The sequence below is a fragment of the Gobius niger genome (assembly GCF_951799975.1).
Source record: "Gobius niger genome assembly, chromosome: 9".
NCBI classification, from domain to species: domain Eukaryota; kingdom Metazoa; phylum Chordata; class Actinopteri; order Gobiiformes; family Gobiidae; genus Gobius; species Gobius niger.
In genome coordinates, this window is record NC_136860.1 from 22,599,822 (window position 1) to 22,619,177 (window position 19,356).

The following is a 19,356-nucleotide window of genomic DNA, read 5'->3' on the forward strand; positions in this document are numbered from 1 at the left end:
AACAATGTAAGCTATTTGTGTTGGGTTTTTCTTTAGAGAAATTGAGCTCTTTGTTTTGGTCAAAGGTAAAGAAAATAAAATACAGAGCTGTAGTGCAGTATCCAGGGCTGTGAGAGCTTCCACATTAAGTAACACATAAAACAGTACAATATGTGGCTCTGAACCTGAATTTACTGTCAAATGATTGTATTCTTAAATATTGATTCTTAGATACATACTTTTTTAGTTTCTGGCACTATGCTGCTATCGAGTGTATTTGTTATGTCCTTTCACAAGACTCTTGAACCACCTTCCTTGTCTATGTTTTAGTTTAGGTTTTCGCTTTGTGTCCTGTGGTTTCTCAGATTCTCCGAGGGAAAAAACTTTTCCTCTGATGTTTTGATTTTTTTTAAACTCATTTATTTGTTAAACCGTTGTTACACAAAGCCAATTACTGTTTCTCCTGTTGCATGTAGTGTGTGTTTTCCTCTGCTGTGGATGTGGCTGCAAACCACAAGTTCACTTTTCTTCAGTGCAAACCTAATTACAAGCTGAACTTGGAAAATGTAAGTGAAAACTTTGCATAAAAAAGATCACTCTGCATTTACTTTGATGGTTGTGTTTTCCCCCAAAGTGGAGCGTTTATTTTAGTACCAACCCTTTCCTGGAGCTATGATCCTACAGCAGCATGTGGTGAAGGATGGGGATGAACCCCGGGGGCGTTGCTGTGTTGAGGAGGAACCTGACACTGAGCCTGATGTGGTGATTGTTCCAGCGATGCGGCCAAAGGGGGGCAGATACTTTTACCCCTGCACCGTGTTTGAAACATCTTTCTTGTCCGCTGTACAAATGTGAATGATTAAGGACCGCAGCTGGAGGACCATGAAACTTTGCTGCAGAGTCATCTCTGGTGAAAGGGGGAGTTGCTCAGAGTGAACTGGCAGACCCACTCCCAGAGCACGGCCTGCCATTGCGTTGCCAGTCCGGACGCTGAGGTTATTTTTGGGAAAGCCTTCAGAGCGCTCTTCTGTTTATGTCTCTCTATTTCTTTTATTTTTTTATTTTTTTGTGTGACCTGGGGCAAGTCAAGAGGTAGCCTACCTTTTGCTGTGTGTCTCCTTCAGGGGAAACAGATGACAGGAGCCTGAGGACGTAAACTCATAAAGCCTATTCTGAAAGATTGTCATGTTCCAGTGCGCGCAGGAGAATCAATGAAGCTGACTCATGAAAAGTGATCGAGCTCAATTTGAGTTTGTAACAACCTTATTTTAAGAGAAAAACAGACGGCGGAAATTATTTTGAGTAAACTTCTGGGATTATACTTGAAAACTTTTCTGCTATGAAACCGTGGATCTTTACGCACTCTGAAACATATACCGAGATCAGCCTCATCTGGATTTAATTCCTTCCGATGCACTAAAAACGCGTCCGGATTTACGGGTCTGTCCCGGATCTTTTTACAGTAAGTGTTTGGACTTGTTACAGAATGCGTAGGTCTTTTTTATTGAGTTTTGTCCTTCTTTATGGTCTGAGTTGGACAGGACTCGCGGACAAACCAACGCACTTTCAGCGTGCTCAGCTTTATCGACGAGCGAGACAGGGGCGTTTGGTGAGCGCTACTGACAACAAGGAGCATCTTATTGGGCGAGCGCGCCCTAGGACCCTTGCTCAGAGTCCCACGGACGCGGCGCACGTTCAGGCTGATGAAGGTACCCCTGCGCTCAGGAGAACGGCGCCAAGGAGTGGTGTGCTCCGAGATGAGGCCAGGTCCAGAGTCACCCGTATGCCTAATGGGGCGGGCTCTCCAAACCTGTTGGCCAGTTTCGCTGGTAAGAACAGGGTCCTTGTCATCTCTGCGCCCCACGATTCGGACGGGTATTATCGCCTCATGATGTCACTCCTCAAACCGGACGTGTACTGCGAGCTGGCGGAACGGCACGTGCACCAGATCGTCATGTTTCATCAGGAAGGAGAGATGGGAGGCAAAGTGAGGAGGATCACAACGGAGGGCAAGGTCATGGAGGAGCCGCTGGACACAGCGCTCATCCCGAGACTCATGAGCTTTCTCAAAATGGAGAAAGGTAAAGGTTTCACTGAGCACCAGGCCTTTTTAAATGAATGTTTGCACGAACCCATTTGATTGGAACTTTTTATAGGCCTGTACAGCTACTGGCCTACTAACATGTAGCAAGGCTTATTGTGTACAACTCAACTAATGATTGTTCTATGTATAATTACCATCATCACTGCCTATGACTGCTCTTAAGTCGTGAATATTTATACACTAGATGGCCAGTGTCTGGTTTAAGCCTCATCCATTCAAAATGTAAACTTTACTATAGAAACAAACAAATGAGCTCAAGCCAAACTTTGAGTGTAATGTTTGATTCCAAATATAATGTCATGTGTGGTTTCTGTGCAGGTAAATTCGGGATGGTGCTGCTGAGGAAAACACTGCAGGTGGAGGAGAGGTACCCGTACCCCGTGAGGCTGGAGGCCGTGTATGAAGTGATCGACCAGTCTCCAGTGAGGAGAATGGAGAAGATTCGACAGAAAGGATTTGTCCAGAAATGCAAAGGGGCCGGAGTCGAAGGCCAAGTGGAGCAGGGCACATTCACAGGTTAAAACGCGGGGTGTTAAAGAATTATTATTATTATAGCAATAAAATGTAGAAGACTTTATAAAAACTCTGAGTTTGTTCAAAAGATCTCTTACGTAAGTTCCATATTGAGTCACTGAAGGTTAACACAAAAAAGCAGTAGGTCTTTTTACCTTATGTTAAATCACTGTCCCTTTTCACTGGCTATTAAATCTTGTAATGCTTTATCTGATAGTTAATCTAAAGGCATCTCTTCAATATAAAGGTTCCATAAAGTGACCTGTGCTGTACAAGTGCTGAAATGATTGCACTTGGACATGATTTTATGACTAGCTGTACAAACCTTGTTAAACGCCTTAACAGCTTTATTATGTATTATGTTTAGATGACTGCTTATTGCTAATTAAAGAATGTGGTTATGTGTAGCTGTTGATGCACCGGAGGAGAGGAGACCACCAAAGAGACGAAAGCCCACATCAACCACAACAACCACAACAAGACCGACCACAACGACTGTTTCCACGACAACCCCACGCCCCACCACCACAACAACCAAACCAACAACCACAACTACCAAAGCTACTACCACGACCACCAGACCAACAACTACAACAACTAAGGCTACTACTACTACTACTACTACTACTACCAGACGGACCACGACAACCACGAGACGCCCCACAACCACCACGACCACCCAGAAGACGACCAGAGCCCACACCACTGCCCTGTGGCTACCCGTGCCCCGCACCACCTCAGACCCCGACCACTACTATCACCGCAGAGACAGGGCCAGGACAACGCCAGCGGGGGACAACCGGACCGACAACAGAGATCCATACGGGCGCAAGCAAGTGCCCTCCACACACAAGCCGACAAAGGTCAAACCAACCAGGAAGAAAACGCCTACAGAAAAGGTAAAGGTCTGTGTGTGCCGCCTTTGCTCTGCCCGATCCCGTCGGATCTCGGAAGCTAAGCGGGGAAGGGCATGGCTGGTACTTAATGGTTGCCCCAGGCCAGCTGTGGTTACAATAATAGCTTACCACCACCGAGTATGGCGTGAATGGATAATGACGACAGTGCAGCGCTTTGAGAAACTTGGTAATTCAGGCTTGTAAAGGGCAATACAAGTGTAAGCCATTATTATAAGGTTAAACACATGTACAACCTTTTGAACCACCATAGTTGCCTATTTTTACTAGGAAGTCGATCCATAGTAAATAAACATTATTTACTAAATTGCAACAAATGTTTAAGAAAGCAAATATCAAAATGCTCAGGCAGTTGGTGAAGGTTTGCAGAATCTAAATTTATAAATTAAAATGAAATAAATGAAGGCACTTTCTCTCAAACCAAACTTTGAGTGTAAGGTATTATAGACTCCAAATATAATGTAATGTGTGGTTTCTATGCAGGTACATTTGGTTTGCTGCTGCAGGACAGAAATTTATGAAATAAAATTAATGAAGGCTGTGTTGGCAAGGGAAAGATTACAAACAAACAATCAAATGAGCTCAAACCAAAGATTTTTAAGCAACCTATCCCATTTATATGAAGGCTATTTAACAAAATTGTTTAAGTAATGACAAATATAGAATTTTGATGAATGGGATATGTGCCTTTTTTTCTTCAAACAAATATTGATTGTTCCACCATGTGAATTTACAGACAAACTGGATGAAATATGTGAATGGTTAAGTTACTGAAGAGTGTTTTTCAATGCCCCATTTGTGTCTCAGTAGATTACTTGCAGATAGACCACATGTCTGACTGGCAAGGTTCCTGTGGGGTTGGGGGAAAGTAAAAAGTTTGACAGTAAATCATTTCTACAGCAGTAAAATATACATTTATACATGAAACAGTGTAGCCTTTTCTTTTCCTCTCACTTTTTTCCTCTTCCTAGGTCTTGACCAATGAGTATGAAGACAAGTACGAACCCGGCCGTCCAACAGACACTGAGCTTGAGGAAACTCTGTCTGAAACCAGCCCCACCAAAAGAGTCAAAGTCAAGCAAGATAAAGCTGACAGGAAGAAGAAGAAGACCGATAAGGCTGCCAAGAAAGCTGAGAGAAGAGGAGGCAAGGAGGGCAAGAATGGGGGCAAGAAACAAGGAAAAAAGCTGTCAAAGTATCCTGAAATAGACGAGTATCCAAAGATCACAAGGAGACCTACGCCCCCGCCTAAGGGGTCCCTGGCCACGTTCCTGGACTACTTTGAGAACAAGAGGCGGCTGCTGGTAAGAGCACAACACCAGTGTGCTTTAACTGCAGGGGCTTTGGTTTATAACACTACAAATGTGGAAACATGTTTATCTGGGAAAATCGACTGCCTGCATATGCACGTGAGAAGCACGTAACCGTTTATCAGTGGCGTAAGAGGTGGAACGAGCATTCACTAAAGTAAAATTCATTCATGTCAGTATAATTGCACTTATTTGTCAGTTTATTTGCAAGGCTTTCTCTGTGTGTCTCAGTTTACCTTACCCCAAGATCAGGCATCTCACACCCATAACACAAAAGCTAACTTCCAGTCTTTTTCACTACTTTCCTAAGATTCACAATAAAATGTGGAGCTCAGGAAGCCAATTACCTTTATTTGCTTGGTGAAAATTCCCCTAAAAGGCAGGTCTGGAAACGTTGCCGTACAAAACATCTGGCCTTGTAATAAAACCATTTACGTTCTACATTTTCACTTTATTTGAAAACAGAAGGTCTGGTATTATGATCCCAAATCACTTTCTACTTTCAGTAAAATCTGTCACCAAGTGGGATGAAAAGGTAGAAACTATGCCAAGCAGCCTCAGTCCGGCCGTCAGAGCAGCGTGTTAACAGACTGCATGTCTCTGTTGCAGCTGCTGTAGATTCTTATCACAGTGGTGGTATGGGCAACTCTGCCCCATCCTTTGCTTGTAGCTTAACGAAAGGTTCTCTGTCTCTGCTCCTCCAGCTCATCACAACACCCAGTGAAGAGAACAGCATGTATGTCCAACAAAGGGACGAATACCTGGAGTCTGTGTGTGAAATGGCCATCAGGAAGGTCTCCATTATCACCATTTTTGGCACTTTCACCAACTCCACCATGAAGATTGACCACTACCAACTTGGTAAGTGCACGTAGTAAGCAATTTGTGTTTCTCTATTGGTGAAAGTTATACAGGCTGATATAACACCGGTTTCCCCTACCACTTAAAAGATATACAATAGGTCCCCTTAATCTCAGTGGTTCCATGTTAAATAAAGGTCAAATGAAAATGAGAATGCCCCAACTACTGGATTATCCTTTACCCATGTATATGTGGTCCCAACAAACTGTGGGACCACAGTTTGAGAAGCACTGATATATTTATATTGGATGTAAGTGCACCTTTGTGTATGGAAAATTATTGAAGACAAACGTCAGGTTGACCCAGCTGATCTAAACTCTTATTCGGCTTAAGTACGGTGCAATAATAAATCATATACAATGTGCTCAACTTCTTTTGTCCAACTGTCGTCTGCCACGTTTCTGTTCTATTCTTGTTTTATCTTCCTCTCACATCTCGTCAGATGCGTTTGTCTGTAAGTCTCCGCTCCAAGAGATTGTGCTAAATGTGCAGCTCAGGGTCACACAGCCAAAGCCACAGTCCTGTGGTTGCAGTTTACTGCAGGTAACACTAGACTTGCCTTTCTTGCTTAGTACAGAAGGCTGCAGATTTTTCATTATACACCATACTACTTCAATACCGTATTGATGCTATTCTAATCATGGATGAGGACAGCAAAATTGTCACTCAAGTAAAAGCAATCTCAACATAAATATTTGTACTCAAGTTAAGATGAAGTAGAACTATGATCGATAAAAGTTTGCTCTTTTTTTAAATAGAGCACAGCCAAAACTATTAGCCTATTTATTTATAGAACTATTTCTACTTCTAATATTTCTAGTCTTGCAACTACTGGGATTCGTTTTCATGTGGAGTCCAGCAGGGTCTGAATACAGTAGTGTTTACACAAACTCCCACATGTATCAGAGCAGGGGGAGGGAGAAATACCAGCACTCGTTCTTGCACAACAGGGAGACAGGGAGACCGTACAGTGAATTAAGGTTTATAATAATATGTTCTCAACCACTTCTGTATTCACTCATCTAGTTTAATGGGTGTGTTGTTAATACATAGCCTTGTGATGTAAGTGTTGATGCCTGGATGAAAGGGCACTTTATAAGTCTGAGTTTTTATTGAAATGGAAATATTGAAAAATGCTGTTTTAGTGAGATCATGTGTCCCACCCTCTCGTTCCAGCTCGAGGCCCTGTTAAAGAGAATGTTTCAAACAAGGAGTAATTCAAAAGACTCCCAAGGTTTCAAGCAATTTCAGAGCTTATTGAGATATTGCTTATATAACGCTTAAATACTACTAAACTCTATGCTTTCATTTTGTGGACTCTCTGAAAGAACATTGAACACTTCAAATAATTGTTTATTTATAAAGGGCAAAGAGTCTTCTGTTTTTTTAATGGATTTTTTGGTTTCTTTATTTTGTTTTTAAATCAGTAATATACTGATGATGTAATTTCCACAAATAGCCCAAGTACGAATTTTAGTGCTTATTACTGTCACATTCAAGGATTCAAGATGTTTTACACTTTATTGCTATTTATACTGTTACTACTACTATTACTGCTACAATATTATCAGGCTGCGCAATATATCGACAGATTCTTATCACAATATTAAAGGACGCAATATCTATATTGCAAGAATCCACAATATACTTTACCTCAAAATCACTGAGGTAGTCCAACTGACTGAGAATTACACTTGTTTTAACTTATTTTAATGCAGCACCAAACCAAAAACACATATGATAACTTACAACCTTGCAGCCGATAGTGGTGGTTAAGGCTGCTGTAAATATGTGGAACAATCGTGAAAGTTATTGGAATACTGCAATGAATCCGTGCGGTCATACCGTTTGGCGGTTGTGAGTGAGAACTGTATTTGCGAGATACCGTTGGACTGGTGCTGTTGCAGAGTGATTTTTAACTCAGTTGTGTAATCTTAGCTTCAGGTGTTATTCTAGTTTATTTTTTTGCAGACAACGACAAGCCGATGAAAGGTCTGCGTCAGGAGGACTTAGTGAACCAGGACTTGATCACGGAGCTGCGCAAAGAGTTCAGCATGATGTACGAGGACTTCTACATGATCCTCACGGACACAGACATGAGAGTCAAGGTAAATCAAGGACTCATGGCTCTAATGGGAGCAGAATATATGAGTGATCCATTCCCGCAAAGAGTCATTCAACAGATTTTTATATAGATTTCTTTAAAGGGACTATACAGAGTTTAAAAATGTTAAAATTAAGTATTTTCCTCCCCCTACATGTTCCAACAATGTCCCAAGGTGTAGAATGAACCCTTTTCACCACAACTGCCTCTAAAATCCAGAACTGTCACTCAAAAAGGTGTTAATTCGGGTCCGAAGTGCCGTCATGCACAAGCTTAATATGGAAGGTGCAGTTACACGTATGACCTGAGGTGGCAGTAGTGAGTATAAAATGGCTAACTTGCATCTAGCCCGTTTAAGAACCTACTCTGATAGCTCACAATACCAGAGAACTAAATGAGTGGCCCAAGTGATACAAAAATCTTGGGACGACAATGGCTCAGTTCATAGAGAAGGTTGTCGAATAACCAAGAGGTTGGCGGTTCGAAACATGGCTCTCGCTGGTGCATATTGTCTTTGTGTTCTTGGGCAAAGCACTTCACCCACCGCCTGTATGCAGTGTGTATCTAGTGTGTGTGTGTGTAGAATATGGAGTGAATGCATGTCGAGCTTTGGGAAACTTGTCACAAAGGCTTGTAAAGCACAATACCCGTGTAAACCATTATTATGATTATGAAATCTTTTCAAGCATAATGTAGGATTTGTTTGTGCCCTTTTAAAACGTACCGACACAGTTCAAGAAAACAAGCTTACAACTTGTTTGTGTTTTGTTAAAATAATATTTCTATTTGGGTTGCGGCTGTGTTTGAAACGACACCAGCTGAGAGCCACTGGTCTTGCGTAAAAAACTGTTGGTTTGGACACAGGGCAGACAGTTGATGAGACGCCACACTGTAAACATGGCACAATAACAGAGCCAAGAGAACTCTTCCTGTTTAATGTTTGACTTGTCTGGACAGCTATTTAAAGGCTGACCGACTACCTGCCACTTTTATCCCATCCTGGTGCCGAGATGAAAACAACGCTTCACTTCACCAACAGGACATGGGCCAAACAGCTGAGCGTGTGTGTGTTTCAGGGTAAACCAGAGAGCTGTTTTGGGACAGATTTGTTAAAGAGGCCACTGTTCATGTCTCTGCTGACGGCAGTAGATTTAGAGTACACGATCCAGCAGGACGTACGTTTTTTTTTAAGTTCTTCTTTTTAAAGTTTTATTACGTGACCTACACCAAAAGGTTGCGAAGTATGAAACAAAATAAAGATTTCTATACAAACTTTTAACTTAAATAAGGCTCATATTTGCAGCTCATCATAAGTGCCGATATTTAAACAACAAAATTGGATCGATAGTAGAAGTTGTTACAGAGAAAGTGATCACCTGGTAGTACTTTGAAATTGTTAGCATCATCAGAAATGAAGTGAAACAATGTTGTTCTTTGATCGTTTTGCCACTATCAGAAAAACAAATCTAGTTGGTCAAATTGTGCTAAAAACCAGATCTGTGTATGACAACACAGCTCAGCTATTTCTCTGCCTTTGAACATGGTCCAGATTTCTCCACATTGATGCACTTATTCTGTGGCCTCGCCGCGTTTCAAAATAAAAGATGACGTTCTTCTGTATAACTACATTAAGATGTTTTGTTTTTCAGCAAACCTATGAAGTGCCCATTGCCATGAAGGCTGTGTTTGACTACATTGACACCTTCTCCACTCGGATCAGAGAGATGGAGCAGCAGAAGAGGGACGGAGTGGCCTGTAAGAAAGAGGACAAGCCCCGCTCACTGGAGAACTTCCTCTCCAGGTATAGGCCTCAATCAGACTTCACGAATGTCACGGTTACGTACGCCTTTGAGCCAATTAATATGAAATGTTTTGTGAATGTTTGAAATGAACTGAGGAGAAATTATAACAGATTTGAAATGTTTTAATCATATTGCTATGTAAACAATATCAATAATTAAGCATAAAAAAATGCTACCTTCAGTGGAAGTAATTACATAAGACATACAGTACTTCTAACTGAACAAATAATGTGTTTTTGACTTATATAGTAAAAAGAATCGGCTGAGAAGTATCCGTTTTAACAGTTGTAGTATTGTAAAGTCACAAAGCACCAAAATTATATATATAAGCAAAAACTCAGCCTGTCGCGATAACATTATTGAAGTTGATGCTGTATATTGAGGCAGGGAAAAGGCTTTTAATGCCACAGAAACAAACTCTAAAGCCTAAATATGACAATAAGGCTTTCTTTGAAAATGACTTAAATACCATAGCCTGGCTAACGCCAAACTAAAATCACAAGTGATATTTAGTCTGGGGACCACCAATTCATTTTCTCGTAGAAGAGGTGTGGTTTACGATCGTCCATAGCCGTTTATTGGGCGCTACGAATGTCTATCATGCGTCTGCATGTAGCCACAGCCAATCGTATCATCGTATGAGATGACGTATGACGTACCCGCTGTAGAACAAGGTCTAAAGCTTGATCGAAAAATAGCGTCGCGTCTGCTGCTGTCATGTTGGATCTGTGAATAAACTTTTTCATTTTTATCCGTAAGATCCATGGCAAATAAACTACAAGCTTCCGTATATCGAATAGCTCGTCATCGTCTTGCCGTCCCTCCTCATTCTGTGATTGGTTCCCAAATCCATGCAAAAATTTCGGCCATGGTCCCCAGGCGGCTATGCAGTTCGAAATGATTCGAGCGCACACAGCAGCATGGCGTTATCCAGGTTATAAATACCACACAAAAAAACATAAAATACAGCCTACTTTGGGTTAAAAAAATCAATCAATAAATAAATAAAGGTATTGCATTAGAAAAATGGGGACGACACATGCAAATAAATGCACAGATGATAAATAAAAATAAATAAATATATATTTGTCCACTATTAAACTTTAGGTCGATATAGTAATTATTGTGACTATTAATAAGTAATTAGGAGCTATTAGGAGCAATAGTTGTTATAGTTGTTATTATAGTTCTTGCACATTATGTGTGGTAAAAGTAGTACCGTCGGTAAGTGTTGAAATCTTGCAACAAGACGTGCATCTGACAAATGACTGTGTTAATTGTGGAAACCTTTAAAATAGAGAAACAGGGTTAGTAAGTTAGTTCGAAGTGATCCACTGTTGTAATGATTCAGCCATTACCACTATCCTAAAGCAACATGTCCATCTATGATGTAATTAAAGCTCGGTTTGGAAACCGTTTCTAACCACTTTATGAAATATTTAGCATTTTGGGTGGTCCCATGAGGTTCATGTTTATATCAAACATCTGCTCCATGTCTCAGTGATCAACAAACCACAGATCAGAGTACTTTGGCAGTCTTGGGTCACTTCTGCCTATTCTGTCTGTGGAGGCCTTAGAGCTCCTCAAGGATGAATCACGGCAGCCGCACATTTTCCCTGAGATGCCCATTATCCTCTGTTACCATGGAGACCAGAATTCCGTTTGCAGCTCGCAGATGTAGCACGTTTGTGACCATAATTCTGGAGTTGTCACGTCTTGGCAGTAATAGCATGGGAACATGTTAGTGTGCAATCTCCAAAGTGGCGGTCTGAGCGCGAGGCGGCTTTCACTCACTGCTGCCTCTCAAAGTGCTGTTTAAAGAAAAGCATGAAACTTCTGATTGAAGGTTCCGTTGGAGACGTCGACTCTTCATCATATCGGCCCCCAACGATGAGGAGTGGTCCTACCAGCAGCAGCTCTACGCTCTGTCCAGCCAGGCCTGCAATCTCGGTGAGTCCACTCAATCTCGGCAATGATATCAGGTATTACACACTGGACATCCTCATTGGAAATAAATACATGGTCAAAGGTTGCAATTTTTCAATGACCATAACGACAGTGGTGTCAAAATGTCAGAATACAGTTTGAATAAAAACTTTTTGTCTGAGAACTTTGCATATTTGAAAATTGTATTGAATTTGATATGGTCTGTATATCAACTTTATTTTTAAATCATATCAATAAATCCAATTATTAACTTATTATTTTATAACAAAAACATTCATTAATAAACTCATCAAAGGCAATCATTTGTTGGTCTTATGCTTGTGAGTGGAGTCTGTTTCTCTTGGCTGCCCTACACCGCTGCTGCTGACTGAGCTATAGACGTGAGACGCTTGATCCCATTATTCAGCACTTGGATTTGAACAAGTACGGCCTGAGCTTTTAAGTGTTTAATGTGGACTTTCTCACTTCAGAAGAAACGGCTTGTTGGATGGATTTGTAGGACCACCAAGTTCTCAGTAAGCTTTACTTTGAAACCTGCACTATGGCGGTTTGAATAATAAACACTGGAATGAACTCGGGTGAAAATAGCAGCACAAGTGGATAGGCAACAGGGAGTCAGCACATTTCAGTCTTCCCAAGAAAGTCTTAGAAAGTCTTAAAAAGTCCTTTACTTACGGTGATTAGGAATGTCAAGTGAAATGTGTGACATTTTAAAGTTAATAACGCGATAGACAGCATTAATATAATGTAATAGTAGTATAAAAGAGACATTAGTGGTCAGTTTAAAAGTATGGTTCTCAACAGGTGAAGCCGCAGAACCCACAACCCAAATACAAAGTTAAAATATGTTATAGTCCACTATGTCAAAATGCTGCGTTTCCTCAGTGAGTTTTGCCTATTTAAGCACTGACCATAAAGGTAACTATTAAAAACGGTAAAAGATCAGTCATTTCTGGCAAAAGTGACCAATCAGGAACCACATACAAATGCCCCCACAACCATCCACGCTCACACAAACAAACCTGAATGTAATTGTGTTGTATTGTGTTTACAATATATCATTCATATCTCGATGATCGTACTGTGCTAATCCCAGGTTTGAGGCACATCGCCATCCTGAAGCTGACTGGCACAGAGGCTGCGGACATGGGTGGAGTTCTGGAGCTCTATCCTATCAATGGTAAGGAGAACTTCCTCGTATAGGTCTATGTATGTGAGTGCAGGTGAGGCATGTCTATGGTAAACACAGACCTGCTTAGTCAAACATAGCACCTTTATTTCTGCACACACTGACTTCTTTTACTCAGACTTTGCCTCCTAGCTCATGTGCAGAAGTTCAACTTTAAAACTGCTTAACATGTCCACAACTACAAGCATACAGAGGCATAATTAACACAACAACAAAGCCAGTTTTTGTCTTTGTAATATATGTTGCATAAAATACATAACAAACATACTTTATGTACTGTATTGAAATGTCTCTAAAGATTGTGCCTTTTGCCCAGAGAATAGGGTTGTAGCCTATATGGGCTTGGAAGATCCGATTTACAAGAAAAAAATGTTTTATCTAAAATACAGCTATATATATTAACATATATTCATATATGACTCTAGCTCAGGATTCATATGATGTAATGTAAATGTCATGTTTTTATATAGAGAAGCATTAACTGTATTTCTCCCTTTTATCAGGCACGGCCACAGTAGAACGAGAGAGCCTGTCTGGCACTCTGGTGAAAGACATGAGGAACTACTTCCAGATCAGCCCTGAGTACTTCTCTATGCTGCTGGTAGGCAAGGATGGCAATGTAAAGTCCTGGTACCCCTCGCCCATGTGGTCCATGGCCATCATCTATGACCTGGTGGACTCTATGCAGCTGCGGAGACAGGAGATGGCCATTCAACAGTCACTGGGTATGCGCTGCCCCGAGGACGAGTACGGAGGATATGGATATCATCAGCATGGATACGAACATGGATACCAGGACGGATACCACCAGGGCTATGGATACAAATAGACTTTCTCTTATGTACACAAGACAAGATGAAATGAACTTTATTGATCTTACAGTGAAAATTACTTTTGAAGCCTGCAGTCTTTTATTATATGTATTCAGTCTTTCTGGATGGTTCATGGTTTTGTAGCACTTATTGGAAGCCTAAAAATGTAGCTTTCACCCACAGTTATGATGCAGGTTTTATTTACTATCATTCTCTTTGTACTGAGTGTACCAAGTCGTACTTTCAGTGAAACATGATTGTAGATACGGAGCATGAGTATGTAGTAAAACGCAAAGATAGCTGATACGCTCAAAGTGCAGATGAGTCTGTATACTTCTATCTAAAGGCTTTTTACATTTGTTTCACTTTGGTAGATGTCTTTGCTTTGTAGTCTTCTATTTAAACATTGTACAATATGTGTCTATGTTATCAGTGTACGATAAACAGTGTTACTCTTATTCTTTGGTTTACAACTCCCCCTTGTGGCCGATAAAACATGGCATCTTTAAAATGGTCCAAAAACATTCAGAAAATGTCTTTAAAGTTCAAATAGCAGCAGTTTATTGTTTTGTTTATAGATGCATCCATAACATAAACTGTTTTTATGTAACATTACCACATTGAACCAATGGCACGAAACAAAGTATAAGACATACATCCCTGTATTTATTTTACATCGTTATACTTGCATCACATACTTCAGACCTCACGTGGCTATTGTGCTTTTGAAAGTTAAGAAATTCTTATCTGAATGTTTGCAAGCTGCTGTACACTCATTACATTCATTAATGGCATTGTACTGTAGCAAAGACAGGCACAATAAAAATAATAATAAACACAAACAGAAGTGCAAAAATGTCACTGATATTCACCCATGATTCCTAAATGGTCCCTGTAGTTCTTCTTGCCACCGCTTTGGAGAAATGAACGGAGCTACAAGGAGTCATCTTCTGTTTCACTGTCTGTATTGGGCTTAGCCAACAGCTCCAGCTCCTCACCATCCTGTGAAAATAATGGAAAGCAAACACACAAAGTCACCTTCTTTCAACATCTGACTGGCTTGATCTAATAACCTTGTTAGGTTTTGAAGTAGAAAATCAATGAGTGCTTTGCAAATAAAAGAAACTCAATTAGAAGAAAAGTGATAATAACATTTAGTGCACAAAGGACATGGTGTGTTGCAGTCAGCAGTGAAAGCTATGATTAAATGCCAAGATTGTGGCTCTCTACACAGCTATTTAACTTTAAGAATGTGTGTCTTGCTTGTTGGACCAGATGCAGCCCTCACTCCCCAGGAGCATATCACCACTTCAGAGTTGTAACCATTTGGCCATGGTACAAATCACACAAAATCTTAATCTGCTTGTCCATTGCTTTCGCTTCTACACATGAGGACGAATGCACACTTGTTGCCATATACTGCATACATTACAGAATCACAGTCAGTGTTTAAAACATCGAACTTAGTCTTTTTCCTTACCCCTCTAGACCTCTCGTACACCTCTCCATTGATGACCCGGAGCTTTTCCTGTTGCAGAGTGTAATCAAGGTCTTTGGGTCGGCTGGCATTGTAGATAAATATTGCCAGGAGAACCATAGGAGCCTGAAGGAAAAAGTCTACTGAAGGACGGAAATCAAACAGGAACAGGGAGAGTGCCGTAACCAGGACAGTAGTGATCTGTCCCGTCAGGACGTGGAACATGTTGTCCCTGAACTTCAGGATGAAGGCCACAGATAAACCAAGGGCAGCTAAAAATGGGAAAAATAGACACAGACAATAAGTAAAGTGTGCATTCTATACTGTATTTACTTTGTAATAAGTTTAGGCACCTATGACTTTTGGGTGCCCAAACTCTTCATGCCACTCTGACTTAGACTTTATCATTTAGCAAACATTTTGAAATAAAAACATGTATTGTTACTGACCAGTGACCAGCACCAGGCCCAAGGAGAAGGCGTTGTGTCCATAAAGGAGGCCGCAGTGTATGGTTATTCCTCGCACCTCGCTGCTAAGGCCAAGTGTTAAACCATTAAAAATCAGCCCAAATACATATCTACAATAGAGACAGATGACAGTAATGAGTGGAAGTGAATATTAAAAAAAATGTATTCAAAGTGCTATTATCCTACAGTTTACTGTTCTGTATAAAGATGCTCTCAGTGAGCTGGTCCCCTTCCTTCAGGATCTTTTCATTATAGATGTTGGCCATGGCAGAGATGAAGCATTGAAGAATAAGCAAGACATGACCCACTCCAAAAGTTCGAAGCTTCTCTACGATTTTGTTCCTCCACTCCTGAGCAGGCAGCACAGACGCCCACGATTCGCTGGCACTGATTGAGAAGATGGTGAAAATAATTGTGACACAATAGTGTGTCCCACAGTCTTTTTGGGTAGTAGCCACATTGCACCTTTAAAAGTCAGCGTATATTATTCCACTGCAATAATACAGATATGAACAACGTATTTCATATATTCAATGAAGGTTCTTGAGTCATCTTCTGTAGTTGCAGATTAGATGCTCACAACGATCAGGATGAATCTTGGACCATTCCTCTTTACAAAACTGCTGCAGTTCAGTGAGATTCATGGGTGTACTCACTTATTCCACGCTCTCCTGTGAATCTTTACATGTTATGGCCAATAAAAATATGATAAAATGTAAAAGTTTGGGTGGTATTAGTTAAAGCACACACTGTTTATTCATTCTCATGGTTTTAATAAAGATCAGACCACATTGTATGACCAATTTAGGCAGAAATGCAACAAATTCCAAACGGTGTACTGAGCTTAAACTTTAGTGTCGCTGATGAAGCCTTTAGGATGAGAGGTGAAACATTCTACACTTCAACTGCAGAGTACAGAAGATGACTAAAGAACCTTCATCGAAGATGGACAACTCCTGTACGACTGAGAGCCTACATTGACATATCATATCTAAAAAAATGTTTGTTTGTTTAGAAACCGTGTTTTACAAGAGTTAGTCGCTGCTCTGAAGTAGAAGCATATGACCTGGTATATTCTGCAACACATTTACCTGCTGTTCTTCATTTGCTCCAGAAGCTGCGTGTAGAGGACACAGGAGTTGGAAGGAGTGGAGAGGGGGTTTGCGTGGATCCCACCAGGCATTGACATGGGATGGTTACTCCCAGAGCCCATTGTCAGGGAAACGATGGCCAGAAACAAGATGACTAAAGATGCCCACTGGACCCAGGACAATCGTCGCCTTAAAGAATAAATAAATAAATACAATCTATTGTATACATAACACTAGTGTATATAACACTGCAGATAAATGTTAATATTTCCATGCCATGCTTTATAAAGGGAAGGGCTCCTCACTTCAAAACAATTCTAAACAGAACAGCTGTGGTCAGGATTACAAAGTTGGAGAACAACACTGCCATGGCCTAAAAAGAAAGACAAACCACCTTTACCATATTTCAACAATGAATGCAATGCAATGAAAAATCACATTATCAAAGCTTAACTCACAGGCTGAAGGAATGTCATCACATAAAAGATGATGATGTTGTCAAGAAAATACAGAAATGCAGGTATGGCCCACTTAAGGGAAACTAGAAGAGAAGAAGTTGAGGAAAAACCTAGGTCTCTGCATGATCGCCCCTCTGAAACAACAAAAGCATTTGTCAATAAATAAAACTACACATCAAATGGCTGTGCACTGAAGTGTACTGTACCCCGGACTATGACCCTAACAGACATGATGAGGCAGAAGACCAGCTTGAATGCTTCAGCGAGGAGATTAACCGAGGCAGGGTGGAAGTCATATTTGTTCTCTGTCATGAAGCAATACATTAGTATATCGAGACTGACAAGTGCATTTTTGGTTTTGTAAATTTCTCACCAGCATTAGCGGAGAACTTGAGCAGCAGAATGCGACTTGTACCTAGAGTCACAAATCCGAGGCCCAGAGCCAGAGTGTAGGCTGAGGAGCGTGAGCAAAGCTTCTTGCAACAGCCCATAGCTCACCCTGTACATACACAATGCAATAAGAAAATAAATTAATAAACACATATCATTTTAGATAAATGAATAACGATAATGAAGATGATAATGGTAATGATAATAATAATAATGATGACAATAATAATAATAATTAAGAAAAAGATAAAAACAGTAACAAAATACAGAAAGACATAGAGAGAAATTGAGAAGAAAACCCCTTATATCTTCTACTCTCTAGGACAGACAACAATGCAGTTAGGCAGTCAGTCAGTGATCACCATTGTTGATGTCCACATCCTTTAAAATCACACGCCCCGTAAATAGGACAACACTCAACTAGAAATAATTGTATTTGAATAATTCAGCAGGTGATAGGAAGGGCAGAAGGACCATAATGCAAAGTTAGCCCATTTATATCTCTATATACCATCTGGTTCAACACACAGCTGATGGTCTGTTTTCATAAAAAATAGTCGTAGCCGACGATCAAAATTGATACATTGTCCAGATAAAACGATCGGAACTCATACCTTTTACTCTGTCCGTCCCACAGACATAAGTGAAGTCAGAATAAAGTCTAAATTGGTGATTTTAGTGAGTGCTCAGCTGACATACAGGGAGCAACAACCCGCTGATGCACTTCCTGGTAACTCTGCGCATGCGCACGGAACAGACAACAACTGACTGAAGCGGTACATCTATTTGACGAATAATAAATAATTACATTTGTCTACAGCTAACTAGCTGAGTTTGTTTTTGATTTGTTAAACGAATCGCTAAAGTTGATATCACTGAGATTTGATTATTCCTGTTGCTTGCTTGGGGAAATCACTTGGAGCTTGACCGAAATTTACTCAGTGGTGGAAAGTAACAAAGTAAAAAGTATAGAAATAAGTAAAACTTACTTTTACTTCCCTAAATTTAGAGCCTGTATCTGTACTTTTATTTCTACTTCACTACATTTTTAAATTGGGTTAAAAATAAAAGTATTTTATTTTCAAAGTGACCTCTCTACGATGAACTGGTTTAATCCCAGTTTAGGCTTGGTTTAGTGGATCTGGTTTAGGTCTGGTTTAGTTCCTGTTTTTGACCTGGTTTAGTTCCTGTTTTTGACCTGGTTTAGTTCCTGTTTTTGACCTGAGTTAGGTGAGTTAGTGGTTTACTCATTTAGACCTGGTTTGATTAAAATTATTAAAAAAAATTCTGCACATAAAACTCTTAAATACTTTTACTTTTTACTTATAAAGTACATTTTACAATGCACACTTATACTGACTTAAGTGAGAACATTGAGTGCTTCTTCCACCACTGAATTGACCGATTCTTATAATAAACTTAAAGATTTTGAAGATATTGTTGTTGGTGTTTTTCTTTCTTTCTTTCTTTCTTTCTTTCTTTCTTTCTTTCCTGTCAAACTTAATTTCCCACTTACTCTACTACAGCCAACACTTCCCCCAAAACTGATTATGATAAGTGAGTGCAGTTTACATAGGCTATAATTTATACCTAGAGCAATTGTATTGAAAACAGGTACTGAAAATATACTTTCAAATTCAATTCAAATTCAAATTCAAATTATATATTCAAATATACTTTTCTTTTGATACCAAATTTTGAAGCCTTTGGGCTCAGAGACGGCTCTTACTCTTACTTAGTTGTTGTTTCCGCTCAAATAAATGATACAAATGTAAACAAAATAGTCTTTATGTGATAGATTAACATTATTGTTCTGTTTTATGGTTATAGATGACAAATATTTTGCATCGGTATCGTAAGCCAAATATCGTTAAAGTACTGGTATCAAAAGAATTGAACTGTACCAAGCCCTATTTCTATACCTAATGTGGTTTACTT

General features: G+C 40.1%; 2 protein-coding genes across 2 annotated transcripts; one reads left to right on the top strand and one right to left on the bottom strand.

Annotated features, from left to right (window-relative positions):
* The first annotated feature begins 1,347 nt into the window (after positions 1-1,347).
* ccdc80 (coiled-coil domain containing 80) lies at positions 1,348-13,708 on the top strand. The gene is made up of 10 exons (XM_079562749.1): positions 1,348-2,060; positions 2,402-2,599; positions 3,005-3,495; positions 4,482-4,814; positions 5,525-5,681; positions 7,653-7,789; positions 9,435-9,586; positions 11,434-11,537; positions 12,631-12,714; positions 13,227-13,708. The coding sequence occupies exons 1-10, from the start codon at positions 1,466-1,468 to the stop codon at positions 13,550-13,552; spliced, it is 2,577 nt and encodes an 858-aa protein (XP_079418875.1). The 5' UTR covers positions 1,348-1,465; the 3' UTR covers positions 13,553-13,708.
* Positions 13,709-14,205: 497 nt separating this feature from the next.
* Positions 14,206-18,148, bottom strand: slc35a5 (solute carrier family 35 member A5). Its single transcript, XM_079562750.1, has 10 exons — positions 18,033-18,148; positions 17,402-17,527; positions 17,235-17,333; positions 17,029-17,162; positions 16,876-16,943; positions 16,571-16,759; positions 15,666-15,866; positions 15,462-15,589; positions 15,016-15,284; positions 14,206-14,537 (listed from the first exon to the last, which is right to left on the bottom strand). The coding sequence occupies exons 2-10, from the start codon at positions 17,517-17,519 to the stop codon at positions 14,469-14,471; spliced, it is 1,275 nt and encodes a 424-aa protein (XP_079418876.1). The 5' UTR covers positions 17,520-17,527; positions 18,033-18,148; the 3' UTR covers positions 14,206-14,468.
* Between the last annotated feature and the right edge of the window lie 1,208 nt (positions 18,149-19,356).

What these genes read in the sequence shown, in the direction of transcription:
- slc35a5 (XM_079562750.1), bottom strand. Translation starts at nt 17,519, where the DNA reads ATGGGCTGTTGCAAGAAGCTTTGCTCACGCTCCTCAGCCTACACTCTG. An exon ending in CAAGTTCTCCGCTAATGCTG is followed by an intron (nt 17,334 to 17,401) that starts GTGAGAAATTTA and finishes GCTTCATGACAG; the next exon opens with AGAACAAATATGACTTCCAC. An exon ending in TGATGACATTCCTTCAGCCT is followed by an intron (nt 16,944 to 17,028) that starts GTGAGTTAAGCT and finishes CTTTCTTTTTAG; the next exon opens with GCCATGGCAGTGTTGTTCTC.
- ccdc80 (XM_079562749.1), top strand. Translation starts at nt 1,466, where the DNA reads ATGCGTAGGTCTTTTTTATTGAGTTTTGTCCTTCTTTATGGTCTGAGT. An exon ending in CTTTCTCAAAATGGAGAAAG is followed by an intron (nt 2,061 to 2,401) that starts GTAAAGGTTTCA and finishes GTTTCTGTGCAG; the next exon opens with GTAAATTCGGGATGGTGCTG. An exon ending in CTGGAGAACTTCCTCTCCAG is followed by an intron (nt 9,587 to 11,433) that starts GTATAGGCCTCA and finishes TTCTGATTGAAG; the next exon opens with GTTCCGTTGGAGACGTCGAC.